At 50.1% G+C, this 25,279-nt stretch overlaps 1 protein-coding gene and 1 pseudogene across 6 annotated transcripts in view; both read left to right on the top strand.

Annotated features, from left to right (window-relative positions):
• Positions 1 to 602: 602 nt before the first annotated feature.
• LOC143394793 (small ribosomal subunit protein eS27 pseudogene) lies at positions 603 to 922 on the top strand (annotated as a pseudogene).
• A 6,552-nt stretch (positions 923 to 7,474) lies between these two features.
• Positions 7,475 to 25,279, top strand: part of Pstpip1 (proline-serine-threonine phosphatase interacting protein 1) — a 41,212-nt gene continuing 23,407 nt past the window's right edge. For 2 of the 6 annotated variants that reach the window (XM_076848704.2, XM_076848703.2), the window contains exon 1: positions 7,475 to 7,910. In XM_076848704.2, coding sequence (XP_076704819.1) covers positions 7,875 to 7,910 — 36 coding nt within the window. In that variant the 5' untranslated portion in view covers positions 7,475 to 7,874. Of the gene's footprint in view, positions 7,911 to 17,140; positions 17,269 to 25,279 lie in introns of those variants that run through there. The other 4 variants (XM_077109035.1, XM_076848705.2, XM_076848706.1 and 1 more) reach the window with 3 other exon arrangements.

Below are 25,279 nucleotides of genomic sequence, written 5' to 3'. Positions count from 1 at the left end.
GATCCTTGGAGAAATGCTGATCCCTGCACTGGGGCTGGGTGATTTATAAGATGAACAGTAAACATCCTGAATCAGAAAGTTAGGATGTGCTCAGTAAGTAACGGGACCAGAGCAGGAAGAAACAGAAGACCCCGAGGGGCTCATCCTGGCCAAACCTGGGACAGTTTGTGCATGATAACCAGTGGATGGGCCAGCAGCAGCAGCATTGCCAGGTCCAAGGTGCCCCTATCACTGTGGGTTCCAACCTACTGGGACGGGACGTGGGCTAGGTGCCTTTTCATGTTGTCAAACACTGAGGCTTGATGTGTTATATACTTCTTTTTTTATTTTTTTGAAATAGGGATTAACCCAGGGGTGCTTACCCACTGAGTCACATTCCCAGCCCTTTTTTATATTTTGTTTAGAGACAGGGTCTCACTGAGTTGCTTAGGGCCTTGCTAAGTTGCTGAGGCTGGCTTTGAACCTGAGATCCTCCTGCCTCAGCCTCCCCAGCCATTGGGATTACAGGCCTGCATCTGGTTTATATACTTCTAATATAAGCTTTGAAGCATCACTTTTAAAATATGTGGACTTTCTAGCAGTGATGACCTCTCCACATGAATATGCCTCTTGCAAAAGATCTTCTTTATCCCTCTCCAGAAAAGGAGAAGAGGAAACACAAGAAGAAGCGCCTGGTGCAGAGCCCCAATTCCTATTTCATGAATGTGAAATGCCCAGGACGCTCTAATGTCACCACAGTCTTTAGCCAGGCACGAAGGGTAGTTTTGTGTGTTGGCTGCTCACTGTCCTCTGCCAGCCTATGGGAGGAAAAGCAGGGCTTACAGAAGGGTGTTCCTTTGGGAAGAAGCCCAACACTAAGAGCAACCTGAATCGAAATGAGTGGGAAAACGTCTCGATAGACAAATTTTGGATAATAAAATAAAATGAGTGAACTCATCATCCCTGTTTTCCACCTGAAGAAACTGAACCTCAGCAAGATGAGGCTGGAGCTCTTTGACCCCTAGTGTCCTCATTCCCTTTCCCCCTCCTTACCTCCAGTTCCCTGGACAGGCCCAGGACTTCCCTGTTTAGGGCCTGAGCACAGGCTGTTCTGCTGCCTGCCCTGGGGGCGCCTCCTCCTGTCTCCCCCTATCGAATTTCTGGAGCCAAGATGGAAATCAAGGTCTCTTGCTCTGAATCCCTGGTCCTCTCAGTGACAACTGGGCTGGAACATTTTCTACCTAAATTAAAATCAATCTGAAGAAAGGATGCTGAGAAACTGTTTAGAGGTTCTTTTGAAAGAGAGTTTTCCAGAGAGTGGAGGAAAGGACAAAGCAAACAGGGTGGCTGGGGGTGGTGACAAAGCAGGCAGGGGGCCTGGGAAGGTGACAAAGCAGGCTGGGTGCTGGGGTGGTGCGTGCTTTCTTCCCTGTGTCTAGGCGGTCCTTCTGTCTCCATCTGGGGCCGGTTTCTCCATCTGTGAAATGAGGCGGTAAGGCAATAGCAGGAGTTCAGGTCCAAGGGTGCAGGCCTGAACCCTAAAAACCGTGCAGACTCCCGACCCCACCTCATCAGTAGGTCTGGTTGGGACCTGGTCCTCTGGTTGGTTGGCTTGTTGTTTTGTTTACAATGTCCACCAAAAGACTGTTTGTCCAAAGGTCTTCTGCCTCTTGAGAGCCTCTCTGTGGTCTCTGCTGGCTCTTGCTGTCGCTGCAGGTCTCTGCTCTCCAACCAGAGCTGGTGACTAGGGGTGGGTGAGGCCGAGGAGGCTTGGGACTCCCTGGAGGTGTCCCTCCTCCACATCTGCTGGGCTTTGGTTCCAATCACCAATTGGCCTCTTTGAACCTCTTCGATGTCTTTCAAGAATCCCGACTTGCGTCTGGCTGCTGAAGCCTGATAGTGCTTGGAAACTCAGAGTCACACTCTTGCGGCTGCAGATGAGTAAACCTGAAAGCTTCTGGTCCACTTGGCCTGGCGGGTGAGCAGGAAGAGGCCTTTATTTTTGCAGCTGCTTAGGTGGGGAGGCAAATCAAAAAACAGAATCTGTATCACATCCTGAGGATCCAGGTCACACCCTCTACCCCCACTGGGGACAAGGACATTTCCTAGCATCAGGGGAGGAGCAGAGCCCTCACCTAAGAGCCCCACCCCACCCCCAGCATGGTCCCTGGCCTCCACACTTCCTCCTCAGTGGGGACTTCTTTCTTTCCCCTTCCTCTTCATTCTGCTTCTGCTCCACACCTCTAGTCCCACACTCTGGGGAGAAGAGACCTTACTTAGGGATGAGACTCCCAGTGTACCCACAGACCTCTCTGGGCCTCCGTTTCTCTATCTGTTGAATCAGCCATGATGCCTCACAGGCTGTTGGGAGGATTAAATGAGACCCAGGGCACAGGTAGTGCTCAGCTCAGGGCCTGACGCAGTCAGAACCCCCGGGGCTCGTACTGCTGCTGTGCAGCTCCCCTCCTGTGGGAGACGACCTGGCCTGGCTCCTTCACAGGACTTCTGTGTCCTTGTGCACGCTGCTGTGACTCCGCACAGCTGCTACTACTCCCGTCCCCAGACAGGAAGGCTGGGTTAACACTGGTAGGGGCCCTTCAGTGGGCTTGTTCCACTCTGCATCAGAGCAAATGGGGTTCACAGTGGGCGCCCCAGCACAGAGGATGCGCCTCTGGTCACCATGTGGGAACACATAGGTCTTTCTCCCAGGAACAGTGGGCCACCAAGGCCAGGTACTGAAACATCCCAGTTCAGCCCTGGGGTGGGTGGGCAACCCGAGAACCCTGGGTAGCATCATGGCAGTGTACTCAGCCGAAATCTGAGTGCCAACTGAGCCATGCCCTTCTGGCTACAGTCTGTTGGCATAGCAGATGTTACTCCTCCAGAGAGAGGTTTCCTTCCAGAAGGAGATGCCTGTGTCACCTGGCATTCCCAGAGAGAGGCAGATATTAGTAAGACAGCACATAAACAACAAAAGGGACAAAACAAATGTGCCTTGGATAAGTGGCAGTGCCATTATAAAGTGAAATTTATGGAAAGGGTCTCCTGGCTCCTTGGAGCTTTCAGACCCTTTCTCTCCAGTCCCCTTTCTTGAGAAGTCTCCACGCTCTTGCTTCTGATTCTTCCTGGATTTTAAGTGAGGATTCCAGGCCCCCAGCCCTGTCCTCCAGCCTGGCCTACCTCTAAGGGCTGTTCCTCTGAAAACATTTTCTCTGGCAGCCTTTGAGAACTTGGCAAACTTCCCCCACAGTGGTGTCTATTTGCTTTCAATCTTGTTTGAAGTTTATCCATCAGTCCATCCATCTGATGGTCAGGGAAAGTTTTCCTGAAGAGGTGACACTTGATAAGAGAGTGGAGGGATGAGGAGTATTTAGCTGGGCCAAGGCAGGGACTGGGATGGGACAGGAAGAATCTTTTAGGCAGAGGAGAGAGCATGTGCCAAGGACCTGGAGTAGAAGAGAATAAGGCAAGAGAGAGAACTGAAAGAAGGCCCAGGAAGCAGTACCAGAAGCTGAGGGAGGAGTATTATGAGTTGAAATTTTGAAGAATAGGCTGAGGCTAGGTCATGCAGGGTCTTTAGGCTATACCAAGACAGTGACTAATGAGAACAATGGGAAATCAAAGCAAGGTGCCAGGAAGAAGGTGACATGACCATATTTGGGTCTGAGGACATCACTCTGCAATGTGGAAAGCAGACAGTAAGCCGGGCTGGCTTCATAGATGTGTATCAAGAGCAGTCACACAGTGTCCTGTTGCTCAGCAGGGTGCTGCACTCAGACCTTAATGCTCTGAGATGGAAATTCTCAATGGCATTATCTTTGAATTTGTGTTTTTTAAATGCAGTCTGGCCAGACCATGAAGTGTGCTTCAAGGGCTTGGTTCAAGTGTGATCTCACCTCCCCGGGACGGGTCCTCAGCCTTTCCCTCTCCACTCCTGCCTAGCAACCACCACTATCTTCTGCCTGCAGCAGGGACCTGAGGGCAGGTGTCGGGAGATTCAGGGTCCAGAGCATCTCAGGATAGGGCATGGCAGTCCCACGGCTCTCCTCTGACCTGGGTACTTGGTGCATCCTGACCTGGCAGCTGCAACACTCTTGGGGATTGCCATCCCCTGTGAGTGGGGGAGGAAGATCCTTGGAACATGGAGATGCCTGGCTCAACTTCCCCATCAATCTTGTGGCTGGCAGAGAAACGCAGCAGTTGGTGGGTTTAATGTACCATCAAATCAAGAGGTAGAGTCAGGGGTGGGGGGGTGGTTGTTCCACAAATATTCCCATGCTCAAGGGAGTGCAGCATGAAAGAGCTAATTAAAGAAACACCCCAGATATGAACATTCCCTCATTCGTGGCTAGGACCTTTGTTTTTGTCACTTATGATGGCTCCAAAGGATGGCTGGAGTGGATCCAGGTGCCTGGCTGTGGCAATCAATCCTCAAACAACTGATTTTGCAATTTATTCTCAATCCTTGGACCTGCTACTTCTTGAATTCTTCAAACAGACGTGTTCAAATATTATGCAAAACAGGATGGGGCTCAGCCTGGGTGGGGTTCTCCCCCACAGCTTGGCCTGGGGCTCAGCTGCCGGGACCTCAAGGCAAATTGTGTTTTGAAGCAGTAGGCATGGTTGCTAAAAAGTTGTGATTTTTCAGGACTCATTCCCCTCCCTGAGGGCTGGGCCTGGGGTGGGGCGGCTGGTGAGGGAGGGGCCTCGAACCATACAGCTCCTTCATTTCTGCACCTCTCTGATGTCCCACCCATTTGCCCCCATTGACCCATCCAGGCCTCACCCCCCCCTCAGAATCATTACAATGCCCTCTTCTGGTTTCACCCTCCAAGCCACGCCCCATGGAGAGGGATCTTCTTAGAACCTCTCTTCCTATATGTCAGCCCCTCAAGGCAGAAACCAAGTCTGCCTCCCCTGGGCCCCAGTTCCAGCAGCATTTGCCGGGTGGGCTAAGGAGAAGGTTGTGGAGGTCTCTCTGATTGGCTCCCATCATCCTTTACAGCCCTGCCAAGGGATCCCGTTCCCATGGCCTTTTGGTGAAGTGTGAGCATGTGAGCACTTCTGGCCAATGAGACACCAGGGGAGGGTTCCCAGAGGGCTGGGGGTTGGGGCAGGACTTAGGAGAAAATGACACACCAGGACTGGTGTTCCTTTTCTTTCTTTGAGTCATAGACTAGAGCCACTGCCGCTCCTTGGCTCCCAAGAAGGAAGATCACCAGTGGAAGAGAAACTCCAGAGAAACCGAACTGAGGCCCTAATTGCCACACCTGGAAAACACCCCGCTCCTGAGGGTGAAATACACTTCCTTCCTCTTAGACCCTCTGATGCTTGTTCCTTGCAACCCAGAGCATCCCCAGCATGGCCCAGTGAACACAGCAGAGCACATGCCAATGCTGGATTCTCAACCCAGCAGCACTGTCAGCTCCAACAGCCTCTGTGGGCTGTTTTCCACCCATGATCGGGGTTCTGAGGGGAGAACCGTAGAAAGCAGGGGGCTGCACTCAGAACTTAATGCTCTGAGGTGGAAATTCTCAATGGCATTATCTTTGAATAAGGATGAACCCCTTTTTGATAGAGGACTGTTGGTAGAAGACAGCTGTGGAGACTAAGAGCATGTGCTTTGATATCACACAGAACTGGAACCACGCCAGCCCTCCACTTATTGGCTGTGAGACCTCACGTGAGTTGCATGAACTAATCACTAGTTTTTTCATCTGTAAAGGATGAACACAGGCTGGGTGAGGATTAAGTAAGATGGGCATGAAAGAAGCTTACCAGTGCACTTGGCACTTAGTTAATGCTCCCCAACCAAATTGGCTGTTGGGTTTACCCAGTCCTAGGAGCTGAAAAAGTGGTGGGGGCTGGGGGCTGGGGGCGGGGAGAAGACCTTTTTCTAGCAGAGAACTTCAAATGTTCCTTCCATTATTTCCCTCCTCAATTGCTCCAGTCCCACAATCAGCATGGCCACCCAGACCAGTGCCTTGACTGGACCAATGCAATTGGGAAACAAAGGCCTTGTGGTTGGCAGCCTTGAGAGTGACCTTGAGGGATGGAGAGATTTGCCCAGGGGAGGAAGATCTAGGAAGGCATGCCAGAGAGGATGCTGGTCAGAGAAAAGCAAAAGTGTGGAGGTAGGAGTGTGAAGGGCGCCTCTGGGGAAAGGGAAGAGGCCTGTTTGCAGCAGATGTTTGTGGGAGGTAATGGAAAGAACACCTGGGGAGGCAGGGAAGGGAACCAGCTGTGAAGATTTCTGCCAATGAAAGGGAGCCTTCTAGTAACCGAGGGTTTCTAGTCTGTCTCCAGAACCAGGGGCATCACACCATCTGATAGAGGAGAGGTGCAGCCTCAGCATATGGCTTTCGGGATTCAAGGTGACTTTACACCACTGGATTAGCAGCTGCAAGTAACAGAAAACCAGACAGGTTGCCATAGTGCTAAAGAGGTTTATTATTAGCTCAAGTTCAAGGAGGCTGGAGGTTAGGGCCTTCCAGGGGCAGTCCCACTGCTCTGTAATTCTCCCTGATGTGTTCCCTCTTGGGTGGCTATTCTAGAAGCGTGGGTGTGCCCCCATCTAAACCCTGGCCTGTGAAACTGGCACTTGAGAGCTTAGCTATTTCTCCTGTAGCAGCTCTCATCTATCTTACCACCCCAGTCAATTGCAAGGCAGACACTGGTGAGGGTGGTGATTTGTGGACAGTCCCTGACTCATCCTTTTCACCAGCCCACCCTAGGCTCAGGATGCCCTGCCAGCATCTTGTGCTGAGTGGGCAGGCCTGGCTCCTCAGAGCAGGGCCCCCAGCACCTGTCCCACCAAACTGGAACTTCCAGAAGTGTTCTTGCCACTGTCTCTTTTGCAATGACTAGAGGTAACAGGTGGGGGAGACTGAGTCTCAGAGCATTAGAGGGTCAATTGGAACCCCTCAAAAAAAAAAAAAAAACTGGGCCCCTACCTGGGTTTCTAAACTCCCATCTCTGTGCCCTTATAATTCTGTCTCTAATCTGGATATTTGTGTGGGAAGGGGCAGTGCCCATGGGGCCTCAGGCTGTTCTCCCTGGGCTTCCTCCCCATCCTACCTCTGTGCTTCCACAGCCACCCAGAGCACAGCGGTGTCTGCCCTAGACTGAGCTCTTGGAAGTCAGGCATGCAGGGCTGGGTGAATGGTTGCTGTGTCCTGGGACGCCCAGAGAATCTAGCTTCTTTGACCCTGGCTTGGAGAGCATCTGAGCTGGGGACAGCCCCAGGAGTTCCTGGACCCCTCCTTTGCCCACACAGTCTGGGGCTGCAGACTCCCTAAGTTTATGGCTCAGAGAATAAACTGGTCCAGGGCTGAGAAGGGGCAAGCAGAGGCAGGCAGCAGGATGGCAGGTGGCAGGCGGGGCTGCACAGGGAGCAGAGCAGCTCCACTTCCTGTGGGCTAGGGCCCTGGTGCCTGCCCTGGGGGAAGGTTGCACAAACCTTCCTGCACAGGCCTCAGACTGCCTCCCCGCCTGGCCTGTGCACAGCCCGCCTCTCCCCCTCATCCCTGCCACCCTCCGCTCACCAGGGCCGGCATCCCGGCTCCCTGCCCTGGGTCCCAGCCTGTTTCCTCCACTACTGGGGCTGGCTAGGGGCTGGGCTGGACACCGCAGCCCGCCTATCCATCACTGGGCACGGCTTCTTCCTCATTTTGCTGCCGATTCTAACCCCAAACAAAACAGGTTGAGCCCCTTTTCTGCCTTCTGCAGTTGTCTCTGGCTTGTGGCTGCCTTCTCAGTGCTGCAGACGGCGCCGGTCAGGGAGGGAGGGCCTGGGCCAGCTCTGCTGGGACTGGGACGGTGCTCCTGGCTCCTGGCCCACAGTCAACCCTGCCTGAGGCAGGAGCACAGGCTTCACAGCAGCAGACGCCTGGAGGATGATGCCCCAGCTGCAGTTTCGAGATGCCTTTTGGGTGAGTGAGGGAACAGACCTCAAGCAAGTGGAATGGGTTCAGCCGGTCTGAATTGTCCCCAGGCAGTTGATGCCGTGGTGGTTCTAACCGGGAAGTTTTCTCTTGAAAACCGGGGTGGTTTTGGTCTTAATTGTTGTGGAGATGGCCTGGGCCACTGATATTCCTTCTGAGTTGGAAGGCCAAGGGGGTCTTTAGGGGTGGGTTATTGATTTCGTGGCAAATGTCACCCCTGTGGACAGGGCATCTCCTCTGGCCCCACAGGGCTGATCCTCTCCTGGGAGAGCCCTCACCCCACAGCAGGAGCTTCCCAGGAGAGTCACATGGGTGGGGACTTGAGGAGGCCACCCTGGTGGGGCAAAGAAGAGGCCAGACAAACTCGGGTCCCCGTCCTAGCTTTGTTACTTACCGGCTGGGTGAGTCATTGTCTTTCTCTGCGCCTCTGTTTCTCCGTCCGTATAATGGAGATAAATACAAATAAACATACCAGCTGAAGGTGATCGAATGCCCTAAAGCTCCCAGCACCTTGCGGGGACACCTTCCCTCACTCAGGCCTCACCCCGTCTTCAGGGGTCTTGAGGAGGCAGCTGGGCCGGGCAGTTCCTTGCTACCTTGCTTAAATTCAGCATAACCATAAATCTAATCCTTTTGCCCATGAAATAAGGGCACCTGGCCAGTGGTGGAGGTCAAGTGCCTTGGCCCAGGCCACGTGGCTGCAAGCCCAGCTCGAACTCCGACTCCCCGCTGGTTTTTCCACTTGTCCTTCAGTCCTTCCTTTGGTCCTTAAGTTCTGGCTGTCCCCAGTGGCTTTTGGGAACAAGTTGAGACCTCTCTGGTTAGAGCTGGTGAATGTGGCTGTCCCTGAGGACACTCCCTCCAGCCCCACAGTGGACTCTTTGGCCCTTTGCTCAGCCCCAGCCACAGTCTGGCCCTCCCTGGGCCCTTTCCTGGGGCTGCAGCCAGGAGGATGAGAGCTAATGAGCCAGGCCTTCCCTCCCTTCTGGGCCAGCATGTGAGTGGCCTGCTTCCCTGCACAGAGAGCAGAGGGCCTTGCCTGGGGAGGGCACCCTGTGTCTTGCTGGGCCTCCGTTCCTCCCTTTCACAAAAGAGGGTCTAGGACCAGCCCAGAGCTGATGGAGGCCGATGTGGCTTGACCCAGGCAGATCACCAGGGTGCTTGTGGCCCAGGCTGGCAACCACAGCCCCAGGAGGTGGTCTGGGGGTGAGTCACCACATCACTGCTCTGATTTGGAGTGCAAAGTTGGGAAAGAGGTAGGACCTGGAAATCTAGGCTGCTTTGAAACCCAGGCAGGTCAGGAGACCCTGACCGTTTTACCCTCAAGGACCTCTGTCCCCATCCCAAGCCCTGGGCCCACCTTCCCTAGAGAGCTGGGGCAAGGAGCAGCCCCCGTGGCAGGGTCTGGGCGGAGGGGATGGTATGTAAGGAGCAGGGTGTGGTGGCTTCCTTGAGCGGCACCCCCCACCCCATTCCCTGCACTGTCCCACTTCTGGGCTGCTGCAGGTGTCCTGGTCTCCAGGTGCCTCCCCTCCTCTGTGGCTGCTCTCTGGGCCTGGGATGAGGAAGGTCAGAGCAGGGAGAGGGAGAGAAGTGTCCAGTGGAACCTTCACACTAAGCCAGCGCAGAGGCTCCATGTCACTGTCAGCATCACCTGCTCCCAGGTAGATTCTTATGCTTCGCTCCAGGGCTCGCCTCACCCAGCACAAAAACGACTAACGCTTACTAGCACTAAAAATGTGCCAGATGCTATTCTCAGAGTTGTGTGTCTATCCACTCAATCCCTACGACAACTAATAAAGTAGAGGTTGTTGTTTTCCCTGTTATTCAGATGAGGAAATTGAGGCATAGGGACTTCAGGACTTGCCTAACACCACACAGCAGGGATCAAACCCCAGCAGGCGGGTTGCAATGCCTGCATCTTCCGGGGTGTTTGGCTATTCCTCTGTCCACCTGGCATATCACTGGATCTCTGGGTCTCAGGGTCCACATCGAGAAAATTTCTCTTACCTCCTACAGGGGTCATATTTCAGCTGAGCATGAATACAACAGTTTTTTGAAGCTCAACTTACAGAAAAGACAAGTGTCTTTTCTTACAATGGGCATGTGAGGGACAGAGCCCGACCCACTTGGACTCTCTTCCCAGCTTTCCCTAACCCAGGCCCAAGGCTTGGCCTCTACACCCTGCAGCCTGGCAGTACAGTGAAAATGACCTGTCTTTAAATAGTGGAAGGAGAGCCAGGTGCAATGGTGCCCACCTACAATCCCAGTGATTCAGGAGGCTGAGGGAGGAGGAGCTCCAATTCAAGACCAGTCTCCACAACTTAGTGAGACCCCGTCTCAAAACACAAAATAAAAAAGACTGGGGATGTAGCTCAGTGATAGAATGCTTGCCTAGCATGCATGAGGCCCCAGATTCAACCCCTTGTTCTGCAAAAGGGAAAAAGAGGAAAAAGAAAAAAGAAATAATGAAAGAAACCCCTAAAGGAGACGGATTACTTTTGATCCTACAGTAGTTCAGTTGTCTCGAAACGTCATCGATCCAGATCACAGGCGAGAGCCAGCCCTGTTTCTGGCATTAGCTCATATAATAAGGAGGGAAGCAAAAGCGGTTGAAGGAGTTGAAGATGATGTCACTAAGAACATTCACTAAAGCTCATACAGTTTACTCATAGGAGATGCCTATGGCTTGCAGTCAGGGCCTGTGATCTCTAATTTTACTCACAGTTTGAACATGAAGGTCTTAGTCCTGGGGGGGTCTTTGAACAATAAATTAGTAGAGGTCAAAACCTGGTATACACTTGGTGATGGATAAATATTGGTGGCCCTGAGCTGTTGGGGGCAGTCTCACACATCACTAATATCTGGTAGCAAAGAAGGAAACAGAAAAATGATAAAAAGCAGATATGGTGGTTCAAAAGTGGTAGGAACATTTAGTGTGGGTATAGACCCAGTCCTGTCCCTCATTAGGCCTATATTTGCAATCTTGTAGTGTGGGCACATTGCATTTTTATATAGCTTGATTTTAGCTATGGCAGAGCATTCAGATGCAGGCTTCTGTGGGAGTGAGCCAACCCAGTAGGAGGGAAGGGATAATTTGATTTCTGCTACACACACACACACACACACACACACACACACACACACACGATAAAGAGCATCATTGCTCTGCAGGAAGTTTGTGGCTGTCAGTGAGACAAGACCAAGGCTGAGAAAACCAGGCATCCCAGCTGAGAGGCCCTTAGATCTCATATAGGTTGCCCTAGTACCGAGTCAAAAGGACAAGAAAACCTAGAGAAGGCTAAGTCTAGCCTCACCCCAACCCCAGCTAGCTGATGGCTCTGCTCCCAGTGGGCAGCTGAACTATACTGCATGAACATCTGTTTGCATCCTCATCAATATCACTGGTGAATGGGGTGCATGCTAAGTAAATATTTACAGAGTCAATGAAGAGACAGTGACTAACCCCATGGTCCACCTGCCTGCCTGAACCCATTTTCTCCTTTCTTTCATTTTGTTATAGCCTACAAATATTTTTTGAGTACGGTTCTCTGCTAGATGGTCAGAGCTGGACCCCTGAGAAGCTTCACCCTCACATCTGATCAAATGAATAAGATTTTCTTAACTTCAAGGATGTCCCAGCTCAGTGCTGGAGTTGGAGGTACCCGGCCAGGAGTGCTCTGGGAAGTATCCAAGCGGTTCCTCCCCTGCAACCTGTATGCCAACGGCCTTTGCAAAGGCATGGTTGGATGCTGTTTTAAGAGGGGAAATCTAGTTCTGGACCAGATTTGATTGAGATCCACATCCTGTTCCTTTGGGGATAATTAAAAGGAAAAGCAAGGGCTGAAGGAGACTGGGCCACATATGCTGCAGTGACCCCTCCCCTACATTTGGTGGGCATCACCCGGTAGGTAAGTGGGGAGCAGGTCCGAACTTTTTCCTTTGGCATGTGATCATATCTCTGCCTTAGGGGCTGGGCTCTAGCATCATCTGGAAACCTCTGTGCCACACTGAGGGGACCCAAGCTTCCCAAGCCCTCTGAGCAGGGAGGACACCACTGCTGAGTGGGGAGTGACTCACCAGGGACACACAGTGAACTGCAGCTGGGCCGGGCCCACCCCTTTCCTGTGGGTCCCCTCAGCTGCTAGAACTTCTTCCCCTTCCCCTTCCCAGTCCTGGGACTCTGAGGTTCCCTATTTCAGAAACTACAGAGAAGAGGACTGGGGGGCCTCACTTTGGTCTGTTCTACAGCTGCCTTCCCTGCCCCAGGACACCCTGATGGACATACCATAGCCTCAAGGCATTGGGGGAGGCCGACATTTCCTGGGCACCTGTTCTGTCCTGGGCTGTTAAAGCTACGTGTATACCTTCTAAAGAAACAAAACCAAATATAAGACCCTAAAAGGAAGCCGGATGTGGTGGTGCAGGCCTATAATCTCAGTGGCCCCAGAGGCTGAGGCAGGAGGATTGCGAGTTCAAAGCCAGCCTCAGCAAAAGTGAGGCACTAAGCAATGCAGTGGCACCTGGTCTTTAAATAAAATACAAAACAGGGCTGGAGATGTGGCTCAGTGTTCGAGTGCCACTGAGTTCAATCCCTGGTACCTACCCCTGCAAAAGACCCTAAAAGGAAAGTGAAAAAATGAAGAAAAAATAGTTTAAAAAATAAACCCATCCTTAGTGTCACCACACAGAGGCAGGTGGTAATGTGTGTGTGTGTGTGTGTGTGTGTATTTTTTACATATATATGATTTTTTGTTTGTGTTTCCATAGATTATTTTACACAAGCAGAAGTGCACTGTGTACATAATTTTGTATTCTCCCTCCTTTTATTCCTAGTATTTAAATTTTCATTTTAAATTTTGGTAAAATACACATAACATAAAATGGATCAATTGAATAAGTTGTCTCTCAGACGTACTCAATTGAAGAATTCAGCTCTGAATATTTGTTCTAAAATATACTGCATCCAAAAGTTACACTTTCATATTAGTCAACAGGAAATTGTCCTGGTACATACAGTAACAAGGAATTGAAAGCATTATTTCCAAACCCACTGCCCTCATCATGCAGCCGAACACGAAGCCAGCGCATTGCGACAAGCTCCTCGCTGGGCTCACACTTTACATTTGCTCCAGAAGGACTTGGCGTTTGCGTTGTGGGTGTCAAGAGGTGACATGTGGTGGCACACCTGTAATCCCACCTACTTGGGAGGATGAGGCTCATGAGTTCAAGGCCAGATTGGGCAACAGAGTGAGATCCCATCTCAAAAAACCAAACCAGAGGGGACATGAAGCTGAGGCTGGGGTCACAATGGGTAACCTGAGCCTGTTGGAAACCGAAGAGGGGCTGAGTATCACCACCGCAGCCCATGCATCCAAGTGAAGGGCAGAGCCAGACTGATCCGTGCATTGCAAAATAAGTAGTGCCAAAGTCTGGACAGAATGGCTACCAACCATGTCCAAATAACCAACAGCTGATTGACAGGTAGTATCTATGATACCAAAGCCCATATTTGCCTCTAAGAATTTGACTGTCAGGGCAGAGCTAAACTAATCCACAAGATTTACCATCTTAACCATTTTTAAGGGTCCAGTTCAGGAGTGTTAAGTATATTCACACTGTTGTGTGACACTCCTATATTTAGTGAATGCTTGTGGGTATGAATGCAGGTTCTTCATCTTCAACTGCACCGTGGTTAATGGCTGCACGATTCTTCAGCTTTTGGATTTGATAGACATGTTATGATTTATGTGTCTTGTTCCCTATAGTTGATCACTGAGGTTACTGCCAATTACTTTTTTATTCTGGGCAGTGTCATAAGGGGTAGATTTTTAAAATATAAAGGGTTTTCACTTGAGGATTACTTCCTGGGGTAGACTCCTAGGAGGGGAGGCATTCAGAGTGAAGGAACAGGAGTTCTCTAGTTCTGGGTGGGAACAGCTGCTTTGGAACCTCTCCTAACCCTCTGCCTGGGCAGGAGCCTTTTTATGTGGAAAGGAAGGACCAGAGTGACCTGGAAGAGGCTGGGCCTGGCCAGGAACCGAGCTTGCTCAGGTTTTGAGGGAGAACATGCTGCAGGGTAGGCCCCGCGGCCTCAAAGGCTGAGGAGGCCAGTGGCTCTTTGTGGCCAGTGGCTGAGGAGCAACAGGGGCTTGTAGGTGGTGCAGGCAGTGGGAGCAGGAGCCTCTGGCTGTCCTGCTTTGCTGCTACCAGCTGCCTTCCCCGTCTCTTTCTGGCTGTGGCTCAGTAGGAATGAGGATGGACGCTCTCCAAATGTGGGTAAGATGTGTTGTTATATGTAAAACAAAATCAACCCTCGGAACCAAATCGTGGGTCTTACAGGCAACCTGTTGAGAAAAGTGGGAGGAATCAGCACTGATCCTGGCGCAGCCTCCTCCTCACAGGCAGAATCTCTCAAGGCTACATAGGGGACTAAATAAAGTGCTTCGCTGCTGGGAGAATGAGAGAAAAGAGAGAGATGAGGGACAGGGCTGGGCGGCTGTGAGAATTTGCATGATATGTATTTATACACTGTTTGATTTTTGAGCCATGTAAATGTACTACTTGTTCAAAAAATTAAATAAAAATGGAAAAGAGGACTTGTATTTTAAGTTCCATTGAAGATGTTATCTTCTGAGTTCCAGGTTCTTAAATCATCCCCAGGGGAGCAACAGAGGTGCCTGTGTGTCTGGTGTCTGTGACATGCCAGGTACAGCAACAACCACTCCACAAGTCCAGCCCCCAAGGATGAAGTGTCAGTGTCTTCCTGTCTCGATGGCGGGTCAAGAGCCACATCAAGGTCACATGTACAGGGTAGAGCAGTGACTCCAACCTAGATCTGTCCTTGACCCTTTTCTCCTTGGTTCTAGAGATTGACTAGTTGTTCTTGGTTCAGTTATGATTCGAGTAGGATGAAAGGGAGGCCTCCTGCATGTTACCATTGGCTCCTGTGGATTTGGAAGAGGCTGATTCCTGCCCCCAATTTTCTGCAAGTAAATACGAATTAAGTGTGTCATTAGAAAGAAAGCATTTAAAAACAAAGCAATTTCTGCTTTCAAGGTCAAGAAGGTATTTTTAGGCCAAGTTCATGGTTTGGTACTTTTGCCTCTTCCACGTGCTCTGTGCACACCTTGTGGTACATGGACCCCTGGGGACCAAGTACTTGGTTCTACTGTGCCCATTTCACAGAATGTAGCCAGTCATCTGAAGGTGCTGGAAGTTGGCAGAGGTTTGTGGTCATGTCCACTCTGCTTCTGCCCGCCTGTGGCCACCTTTGGGATTCACTGGCTGCAGTGTTCTATGTTAGGAACTCCGCTCCACCTTCAATTTTTTTCTTTTCTTTCTTTTTGGTCCCTAGGATTGAACTCGGGCACCGTACCACTGAGCCACATCCCAGCCCTATTTTGTACTTAGAGACAGGGTCTCACTGAGTTGCTTAGTGCCTCACTTTTGCGGAGGCTGGCTTTGAACTTGTGATCCTCCTGCCTCAGCCTACTGAGCTGCTGGGATGACAGGCGTGTGCCATCACGCCCAACTCCACCTTTAATCTTATTGCTTGTGGAAAATAAAATGTGCATCTTTAATGACTGACTTGGTGTTCCAGGCCCCAGGAGCTTGAGCTCAGCTGGGGCAGCCCCTGGGATAGGGCAGCCCCCTGGGATGGAGCAGGAGGGCCTTGCTTGGGCTTTAGAAGGTGGGTGAGAGTTGGGGAGATGGCTGGAGAGTCGACGGCACTCCAGGTGGAAAGTCCAGCAGGGGCAGAGCTGTGGGAGGCACGGAGGGCACCATGGGCATTGTGCAAAGTGACTGGCAGGAAGGGACAGCCCCAGCTGGATTGTGAAAGGCACCTCTGACCTAAATGGTGGCAGAGACACTTTCTTCTGCCTTTTTGTACCTTTCTGGTGGCGTTTATTTCCTCTTGTGCAAAAAGGCCCGACAGCTGCAGGTTATGACCAGAATGTCCTCCCTCCTTGCTGGAGCCCGCTGATGCTGCAAACCACAGGATGACAGGAACTTGGGGTGGAAACTGAAACTGCCTTGCCTTGGTGCTGGAGGCAGTGGCACCCCTTGCCCTGCGCTGCCCACACCGGGGATCCCCTCTGTCGGCTCTGGAAGGTCCCTCCCTCAGAGGCCAAGCAGCTCCCCATCCCCCAAGTTCTGAAGGAAATGAGCTTTTTTGAAACTTCACTTGCCCCGCCCCTCACTTACTGGGTGACTTCGGAGAGAGTCATTTCCCTTTCTGAACCTCAGTTTCCTCATCCATGGGACGTTGGGGCAATAAGAACTGTGCTTACCTACGATAAGGGCTTTGCGGGCGAGGTGGCTCAGGGCCGTGCTAAGGGGTCACCTCCTGCTCACCACAGTGAGCTGGACCAGGAACCAGCTTGAGGGTCCCAGATTAATAATTGGATGTGTGCCTGCATGTTGAGCCTTGGATGTGGATCTTTCCAGAATGCCTCCTTAACCGTCCACCATCACCTATTCTATTCTACCTTGAGACAGAAATTCCTTTGGTTTCAAATAACAAGATGCTCTATTCATCTCATTTAATTCCAGTAGTAATCCTGGGAGATTGGTGTTTTTTTGTTTTGCTTTGTTTTTTAATAAGAGTGTACTTTTAAAAAATTTATTCTTAATTGATAGACAATAACATAGACTTGGACATATTACTGGGGTACCAATTCAAGTGTACATTGCTGTTCAAATTAGGCCAAACATTCATCTCCTCAAACCTCTGCTATTTTTTTTTTTTTTATAGTGAAACTTTCAAAATTCTTTCTTCTAGCTTTTTGGAACCTCGCACATTGTTATCTTTATGAGGCTCATTTTCTTAGTCCTGCTTTACAGAGGAAACTGGCTTAGGCAAGGGCCAGGGGCCAGGGACTGCCCCATACATAGGCTTTGGGGCTGGCTGGGGCCAGCTGCGGCCTTCCCAGGCCTGGGTCAGAGCCTTTTGAGTAACTGGGACAGTGGTTTACTCAGGCCTGGCACCCTGAGCAGTGCGTGACAGAAAGTAGGCGGGTGACAGCTCCTTCCATCCTATATTGGGCAACAGGAAGTAGCCACAGAGACTTGCTGCCAGTATGGAGATGGGTGGGCCTCCCAGTGGTGACCACAGGAACAGGAAACTGAGCCACTGCTGGAGAGGAAGAGAAGAGGTGGCGATGAGGCATGCTTGAGGTGTTCGAGGGACAACAGGGAGGCCTGCGTGGCTGGAGAAGCAAGCGGAGGCAGAGAGCAGGTGGAGATAGGTCAGAGGGGAGAGCCAGCCAGGTCTTCTCGACTGTAGCTCTCAAAAAGCCCAAGGCTCAGAGCAGGCTCCGGATCAACTACATCTACATTTCTGGTAGGGGGCCTGGGTATCTGGGTATTTCAAAGTTCTCCAGTGCCTCAGACATGTAACCAGGCTTGAGAACCGCTGGTGTAGGTGATTATGGTGATTCATCACTGTTGCTGACCATGAGCATATGTCTGGCTCTTCCTATTTGTGTGACTTCATTTGACTCACCAGAGAATGAATAGAGTTTGGAGGTTTTGGTTTTGGGGGAGATTATCTATCTATCTATCTATCTATCTATCAATCATCTTTTTTTTTTGGTACTGGGGATTGAACCCGGGAGTCTTAACCACTGAGCCACATCTCTAGCCCTTTTTATTTTGAGACAGGGTCTTATTAAGTTGGTTAGGGCCTCGATAAGTTGCTGAGGCTAGCTTTGAACTTGCAATCCTCCTGCTTCAGCCTCCCTCCTGGGATTACAGGAATGTTCCACTGCACCTAGTCTGGTAAATATATTTTAAACATTTTTAAGTATGCAATCCAGTGTACAGTCCAGTGGTGTTAAGAGCATTTACTATTTTCAGAACTTCTCTTCATTCTCAACAGTAAATTCCCCACACAGTCTGTGTTAGTCAGTTTTCCTTCACTGTGACATACACACACACACACACACACACACACACACACACACAAAGGCTATAAGGAAGAAAGGTTTATTATTTTGGCTTTTGGTTTCAGAGATTTCAGTCCACGGTTCCTTGGCTCTGCCACTGTGGCATGTGGTGAGGAGCTTAGGGCAGCTGGAAAGCAAAGAGAGAAAGGAGAGGCCACTGCTCAGAATGTACTTCAAGGACATACCCAGTGACCTAGCTTCCTTCCGCGTGACCAGCCCCTCTCCTAAAGATCCTACTCCTTCCCAGTGGCATTATAGACTGGAAACTAAGCTTTCAACGCATGGCCTTTGGGGACATTGAAGATCCCAAACATAACATTCCCCATTCCCCATTCCGTCTCTACTTTCTGTCTCTGTGAACCTGACTATTCTAGGTACCTCATAAAAGCATGATCATATTGTCCTTTTGTGTATGGCTTATATGATTTGTTGCAGTGTCTTCAAGGCTCATCCATGCTGCGGCATCTGTCAGAATTCCCCCCTTTTATGGCAAAATAATATTCATATATATATCTTTTTCTTTGTCTATGCATTCATCCATTCATGGATGTCTGGGCTGTGACCTCTTTGCGGCTATTGTGAAGAATGCAGCTATGAACATTGGTGTACAAGGCTCTGAATTTCTGGTTTTGGGAACGTATCTAGGAGTGGAATTGCTGGATCAGATGGTGATAACATGCTTAACTGTTCATTTACAGATGTGTTCATGTATTCATTTTTGCAGTACTAGGGATGGAACCCAGAGCCTCATGCATGCTAGGCAAGTGTTCTACCGCTGGGCCTGACACCCAGCCCCACACATTTAATTTTTTGAGTAAATACCAAACTTTTTTAGAGTAAATGTGCCATTTTACATTCCCGTCAGCAATGCAAAAGAGTTTCACTTTTTCCATATCTTTGCTAACACTTGTTAATTTCTTTCTTTTTAAAAAATCATATAGCCAACCTAGAAGGCAGGAAGTGATATCTCATTGCGGTTTGGATTTGCATTTCCCTACTAAGGATGTTGGGCATATTTTCATGTGCTTATTGGCCATTTGTTTAACTTCTTTGGATAATGGCTATTCAAGGCCTTTGCCTATTTTTTGACTGAATCACTTGTCATTTGTTGTTGAATTGTAGGAGTTCTTTATATATTTTGGATACTCATCCTTTACCAGCTATATGATTTGCAAACATTTGCTTCCATTCTGTGAATTGTCTTCACTCTCCTGATGTTGTCTTTTCATGTACAAAAGCCTCATTTTATTGAAGTCCAATTTATCTGATTTTTAATTTTGTGGCCTGTGTTTTAATATCGTATTCAAGAAATCATGACTGAACGCAATGTTGTAAAACTATTCCTTTATGTTTTCGTTTTAGAGTTATATCACTTTAGGTGTTATGTATAGGTGATTGATCCACTTTCAGTTAATTTTTGTGTGTGGTGTGAGTGCATATTCACTTTTTTTGCAAGTGCATATTCACTTTTCCCAGCACTGTTTGTTGAAAAGACTGTCTTTTGCTCATTGAATGGTCTTTTTTTCTTTCTTTTTAATTGATTTTACTTTTTAAAAATACATGACAGCAGAATGCATTACAAATCTTATTACACATATAGAGCACAATTTTTTTATATCCTTGTATATAAAGTATGTTCATGTCAGTTCAAGTTTTTATACATGTACTTTGATTATTTTTGCATTACAATTCTTATTACACATATATACCACAATTATTCATATCTGTTTGTATATAAAGTATTTTGACACCCAATTCATATCTTCATGCATGTACTTTAGATAATGATGTCTATCACATTCCACCATCCTTGCTAATCCCCTGCCCCCTCCCTTTCCCTCCCACCCCTCTGCCCTATCTAGAATTAATCTAATCCTCCCATGTTCCCCCTTCCTACCCCACTATGAGTCACCCCCTTTATATCAGAGAAAACATTCGGCATTTGGTTTTTGGGGATTGGCTAACTTCATTTAGCATTATCTTCTCTAACATCATCCATTTACCTGCAAATGCCATGATTCTGTTCTTTTATTGCTGAGCAATATTCCATGGTGTATAAATGCCACATTTTTTTTTATCCATTCATCCACTGAAGGGCATCTAGGTTGGCTCCACAGTTTAGCTATTGTGAATTGTGCTGCTATAAACATTGATGTGGCTGTGTCCCTGTAGTATGCTGTTTTTAAGTCCTTTGGGTATAGGCCGAGGAGAGGGATAGCTGGGTCAAATGGTGGTTCCATTCCCAGATTTCCAAGGAGTCTTCATTGAATGGTCTTGTCACCCTTGTCAAACATGTATTGACCATGTGTCTGAGGGTTTATTTCTGACTTTTTATTCTATTCCTTTGGTCTGCAAGCCTGTCTTTATGCTGGTACCATACTATTTTGATTACTGTAGCTTTGTACTAAGCTTAGGAATTAGAAGTGTGTCTTTGTCATGGTTTGGATCTGGAATATCCCCCAGAGGCTCAAGTGTTAAAGGCATATTCTTCAGTGCGACAACATTCAGGCATGGGGATTTGAAGAAGTGACTGGATTACAAGGGCTTTGGCCTAATCCGTGAATTAGTCACAGCTGAATGAATTTTTGGGCTGGTGGTGAAAACTTTATACGGTAGGTCTAGCTGGAGGAAGTGTGTCCTGATTGGGGGCATGCCTTTGGGGGGCTATATCTTGTCTCTGGCCCCTTTTTTTTTCTCTTTCCAGGCTACCATAAGGTGAGGAGCTTTTCTTTACCACAGCCTCTGCCATGATGTTCTGCTTTTGCCATAGGCCCAAAGAAATGGAGCCAGCTTTCCATGGACTGAACCCTCTGAAACCAAAATAAATATTTTCTTCTTTAAGTTGTTTTTCTTAGCTATTTTGTCACAGCAACACAAAACTGACTAACACGATCCTCAAACTTTTTTCTTCTCTAAGATTGTTTTGGTTATTTGGGGTCCTGAGTAGAGGTGCTTTTGTTGTTCCCATATTATAGGTGAAGAAACTGAAGCTTGGGACTTTCTGACAAACCTTCTTTACTCCCTGAACCTGGGCACACTTAGGAGTCACCCTACCTTAGAGAGGTCTCTGATGTTGTCTTTTCCTGCACAAAAGTCTCATTTTATTGAAGTCCAATTTATCTGATTTTTATTTTGTTTCCTGTGTTTTAATGTCATATTCAAGAAATCATGGCCAAACGCAGTGTTATGGAGTGGTTGACTCCTTCCTGGGATTACTGTACCTTCTGGCTTCCTGAGTAGGCTCATGACTTCCCTGAGGCCCCACCAGCTCTCACTCTTCTTTAAGGAGGATCTGGAGGGAAGACTGGCAGCCCAGGTCACTGATCATGGTGGGCCCTGCATGAAACCGATGTCCTACCTGGACTTGAGAGGACTGTGAAAATCGGGACTTCCACTCCTTTACTTTGAGGACCACAGCCTCTGAAGCAAAAAGAGGCTCCCTTCTTGGTGTCTTCTGAACATGTGTCCTTTGCCGTGGACCAGCTCTGAGCCCATGCTCCCAGGCACAGAGATACTGGACTATGGGTGGTAGGAATGCCCAGAAAGTCAGGGAGAATGGTTCAGGCCAGCAGAGGTGGGAAGCTGGGTAGGAGAATCAGCATGGAGGTGCGGACTGGTGTCCCCAGAGCTGTCACGAGTACTAAATGCTTGGCATAGGCCATGGGGCTCTGCATAGCACAGGGCAGCAGAGGGAGCAGCTGCTGTGTTGGTAGTATCTGTGAGGATTTTCACTTAGAGGCAGAATAGGGTGGAAGTTGACCCTGGAAACAAATATGTAGGACTGATGGCGGGCCCAGGGAAAGACCAGGGACGGAGCCTAGGCTTCAGGTCAGGGCAAGGGTAACCATGAGGCTGCTGGAACTTTATCCAAGTTCTCAGATAACTCCTAACCCTAGAGAAAAGGATCTTGTACACAGGGTCCAACAGTCTGTCCTTCCCACGTGGAAGCTGAGAATGAAATGTTAAATGGCGAATGGTTCCGGGGGCACAGGGCTCCTTCGGGCAGCACCAACCCCAGGGACAAAGGGGCAGCATCTTGTTCTGTTTAGAGATGTACTTTCCCACAGTGTGGTTCTACACAACATGCTGGAGCAAAGCAATTTCCCAGATCTAACGCAGAGCTCCTTCCTTGGAGGGCGCCATCTTTGCTTCCTACTTTGACTTTAGAACCCAGTGAATGCCCTGCTACACTCACTGGTGGCCCTCCGCTTTCTGAGCCTCTGGTCCTTGTCGGTAAACACTGTAGTATGAATTGGCTTCTATGATTAGAAGCCTGAGACTCAGAAATGTGCATGTTAATGGTCAAGCAAGGGCCAGGAGCCCCATGGACAACCCCCAGCCCCACAGGTGTGAGAACCCATCTAACCCCAGGATCAGAGGCATCTCAGTAAGAGTCCAGGGTTGTTCTGAGGCACAGAACCTACTGAGACTGGCAGAGAAGTCTGAGGGGCCTTCTCTGGAAGGTTCATAGGTCTGTCCCTACTTTCAGGGCAGAAGATGAGGATAGGTGTGGGGCTTCCTGCAGCTCCAAGGGCCCATCTCTGTTTCTTGAGAAAGCTCCAACTCCAGGGGAGGTTGCCAGTCCTTACTTACACCAACAGCATTCATTTATTCATTTTCTTTCGGTACTGGGGATTAAACCCAGGGGCACTTAACCACTGAGCCACATCCCCATCCTATTTTATATTTTTTTTTTTTAAGAAAGAGAGAGAGAGAGAGAACCTTTAATATTTTGTTTTTTAGTTTTCGGCGGACACAACATCTTTGTTTGTATGTGGTGCTGAGGATCGAACCCGGGCCGCATGCATGCCAGGCGAGCGCACTACCACTTGAGCCACATCCCCAGCCCCTATATTTTTTCTTTAGATATAGGATCTCACTGAGTTGCTTAGTACCTCGCGGTTACTGAGGATGGCTTTGAACTCAGAATCCTCCTGTCTCAGCCTCCTGAGTCGCTGGTTTGACAGGCGTGTACCATTGCGCCCGGCTCGTCCCCAGCCCTTTTCAGTTTTTATTTCGAGACAGGGTCTCACTAAGTTTCCTAAGTTGCTTAGGGCCTTGCTAAATTGTTGAAGCTGGCTTTGAGCTTGCGACCCTCCTGCCTCAGCCTCCTGAGAGGCTGGAATTACGGGTTGTACCACAATGTCCAGCACCCACAGCATTTCTTAGCAACAGAGCAGGGTGCCCCACAACAGACCCATAAGGGTACAATGTACACGTGTTCATGCCAGTTTACAGATGGAAAAGCTGAGGCCCACAGACTGGGAACAACTAATCCAGAGAAGTGTCACAGCAAAGATACAACCCCACTTCTACTTCTCATTTTTATTTCCTTTTTTTTTTTTTTTTTTTTTACTTTTAGTTGCTATGTACTAATATCCATGGCCACTGTTTTCCAGGAGCTCATTAGGTGTTGGTGCCCTTTGCTGGACTCTTCTGTGCATTATTTCACTTAGTCCCTGCTCTATTTTTCAGAGCAGGGAACCTGTGATCAGGAGGTTAAGTGACTCGCCCAAGATCTCCCAATCTTTGCACATAGAACTGATCAGAACCAGGGCTCAATGCCTGAGTTCTTCCCATGCCCCACTCCCCAAAGTTGGGCCAGTGCTCTCATGGGAGGTCCTTGGCGGGTGTAGATGGCATGGGAGGGGTGTTGCCTGCAAATGGGAACATGCAGGGACAATGCCTGGACCACTGGTGCCTGGATCCAGTCCCTCTGTGGTCACTCACAGGCTGCAGCCTCTGCAGCAAGGAGCCCTACGTGGGTCATCACAGGCAGGCCCTGGTGGTGGCTATCCTTCCTGTGAAGACAGCCTGGGACCCTCCTGACTTGCTCTAAGGGTCATTGTCCCCTCCAGAGGGCTCAGGGTCTGGGCAGTTCAGTTTCCTCCTTCCCTGCATTGACCACCCTGGTCCCACCGCCTCCCTCCTACACCTGCCCCACCCTTGGCCTCTGCTGGACCTAGGGAGTCCTGGACTGCCATGTCAGCCTGGCAGGGGCACTAGAGCGGCTGAGAGGGCAGGCCACTGAGCTTGTGGGGCCTCAGTTCCTTGTGTCATTCAGGGCGTGACAGTGCGGATGGCCCCAGGGCTCTCAGAGGGCTAGAGGGGATGCTGGACCAAAAGGATGGCTCTGTGCCCGGCTGAGCCCACCAGGCCCCACGGCTCCTTTCCCCTGAATTTTGACCTGCCTCTGGTCCCTCGTGCCCCCTGGGCAGGTCCACTCCCCTCAGGGCCTCCCGCTGCCTGGGTGGCACCACACCTCCAGCTCCTTGTCCCACCTCTGGGCTTTGGCACTGGTGCTGCCCGGTGTCCTCTCCCGCCCTGCCCCTTGTCTCTGGCTTTTCTGCACATTAGGAATTCATAAAGCAGGAGGAAGGGCCGGGACTGAGGCTGGGCGTGATGGAGGATTGAGCCTTGGGCAGCTGGGACCCCACAGAGGAGCCGGAAGCCCTTCCGTCCTCCCAGGGGAAGGAGCCGTTGTCAAAGAACAAAGCTGTCAAGCCAGGCCTTGGTCACCAGCCAGGTGTGCCCACAGGGCCAGAGGAACCTGTCCTCCAGGCCTTCCTCGTCCTTGTCACCCGCAGTAGCTGCCCAGCATGACTGGGATGAGACGTCAAGCTGGTGCACAGTGGTCCTCCTCAGGGCTCTTGTGGTCCTGCAGGGGGTTTCCCGAAGGCTCCCAGGCTGTCTCTGAGGGAGGCCCACGGAGGCAGGGGGCTGACTGGTCAGCTACAGGCCTGTGGCTCCCCAGCATTCTGGAGCCTGGTGTGGGTCCAGACACCTCAGGACCTGTCCTGCTGGCTGCCCAGCTGCGTAGCGGGGAGGCCCTGCAAGGCCTGGGTAGCGGCCATCAGACTAAGACTTGGTGGAAGGCCGGGGAATTCTGGAAACCCACGTCTGACCTCAGGCTCCTGTGGCCCAGCTGGCTCCAGAGTAGCTCACTGGCCCATTCATGTGCTGGGCTCTAAACAGTAAAGGTCAGCCTTGGCCCTCTTGGCCCTCTTCCTAACGCCTGGCCTGGACCATCTCAGGAAAGCTATAAGGCATCCCCCATCCACGTGCTTGTCCAGGGGCCCTCCAATGCTTGGTCAGGAGACACCTAGACACAAACCCCCTAGTTTGACACTGGAACCTAGTGTTCCTAGTCTGAGACTGGAACCCCCTCCCAGGACCCTCTGACCTGCTTATGAACCATGAGTGGTTGGCACTAGTGACACAGCTTGCCCTGTGTTCTGAATCTGGGGCCACTTGGCTCTTGGAAGGCCCTTTTTTGTACTGATCTGGGGGTGGCTTCCCAGTCTCCACCACCAGGAGATTTGACCTCTGGGGACACCAGCCACCAATGTTCCTTTTGCTCCTGGTGGCTCCACAGAGACCTGTAGGTGAGACAGCTTTCCTCCAGGA

This window comes from Callospermophilus lateralis, chromosome 3, assembly GCF_048772815.1.
Source record: "Callospermophilus lateralis isolate mCalLat2 chromosome 3, mCalLat2.hap1, whole genome shotgun sequence".
Classification (NCBI taxonomy): domain Eukaryota; kingdom Metazoa; phylum Chordata; class Mammalia; order Rodentia; family Sciuridae; genus Callospermophilus; species Callospermophilus lateralis.
The sequence above is the reverse complement of the archived record's forward strand: the minus strand, read 5'-3'. Positions and strand labels throughout refer to the sequence as shown.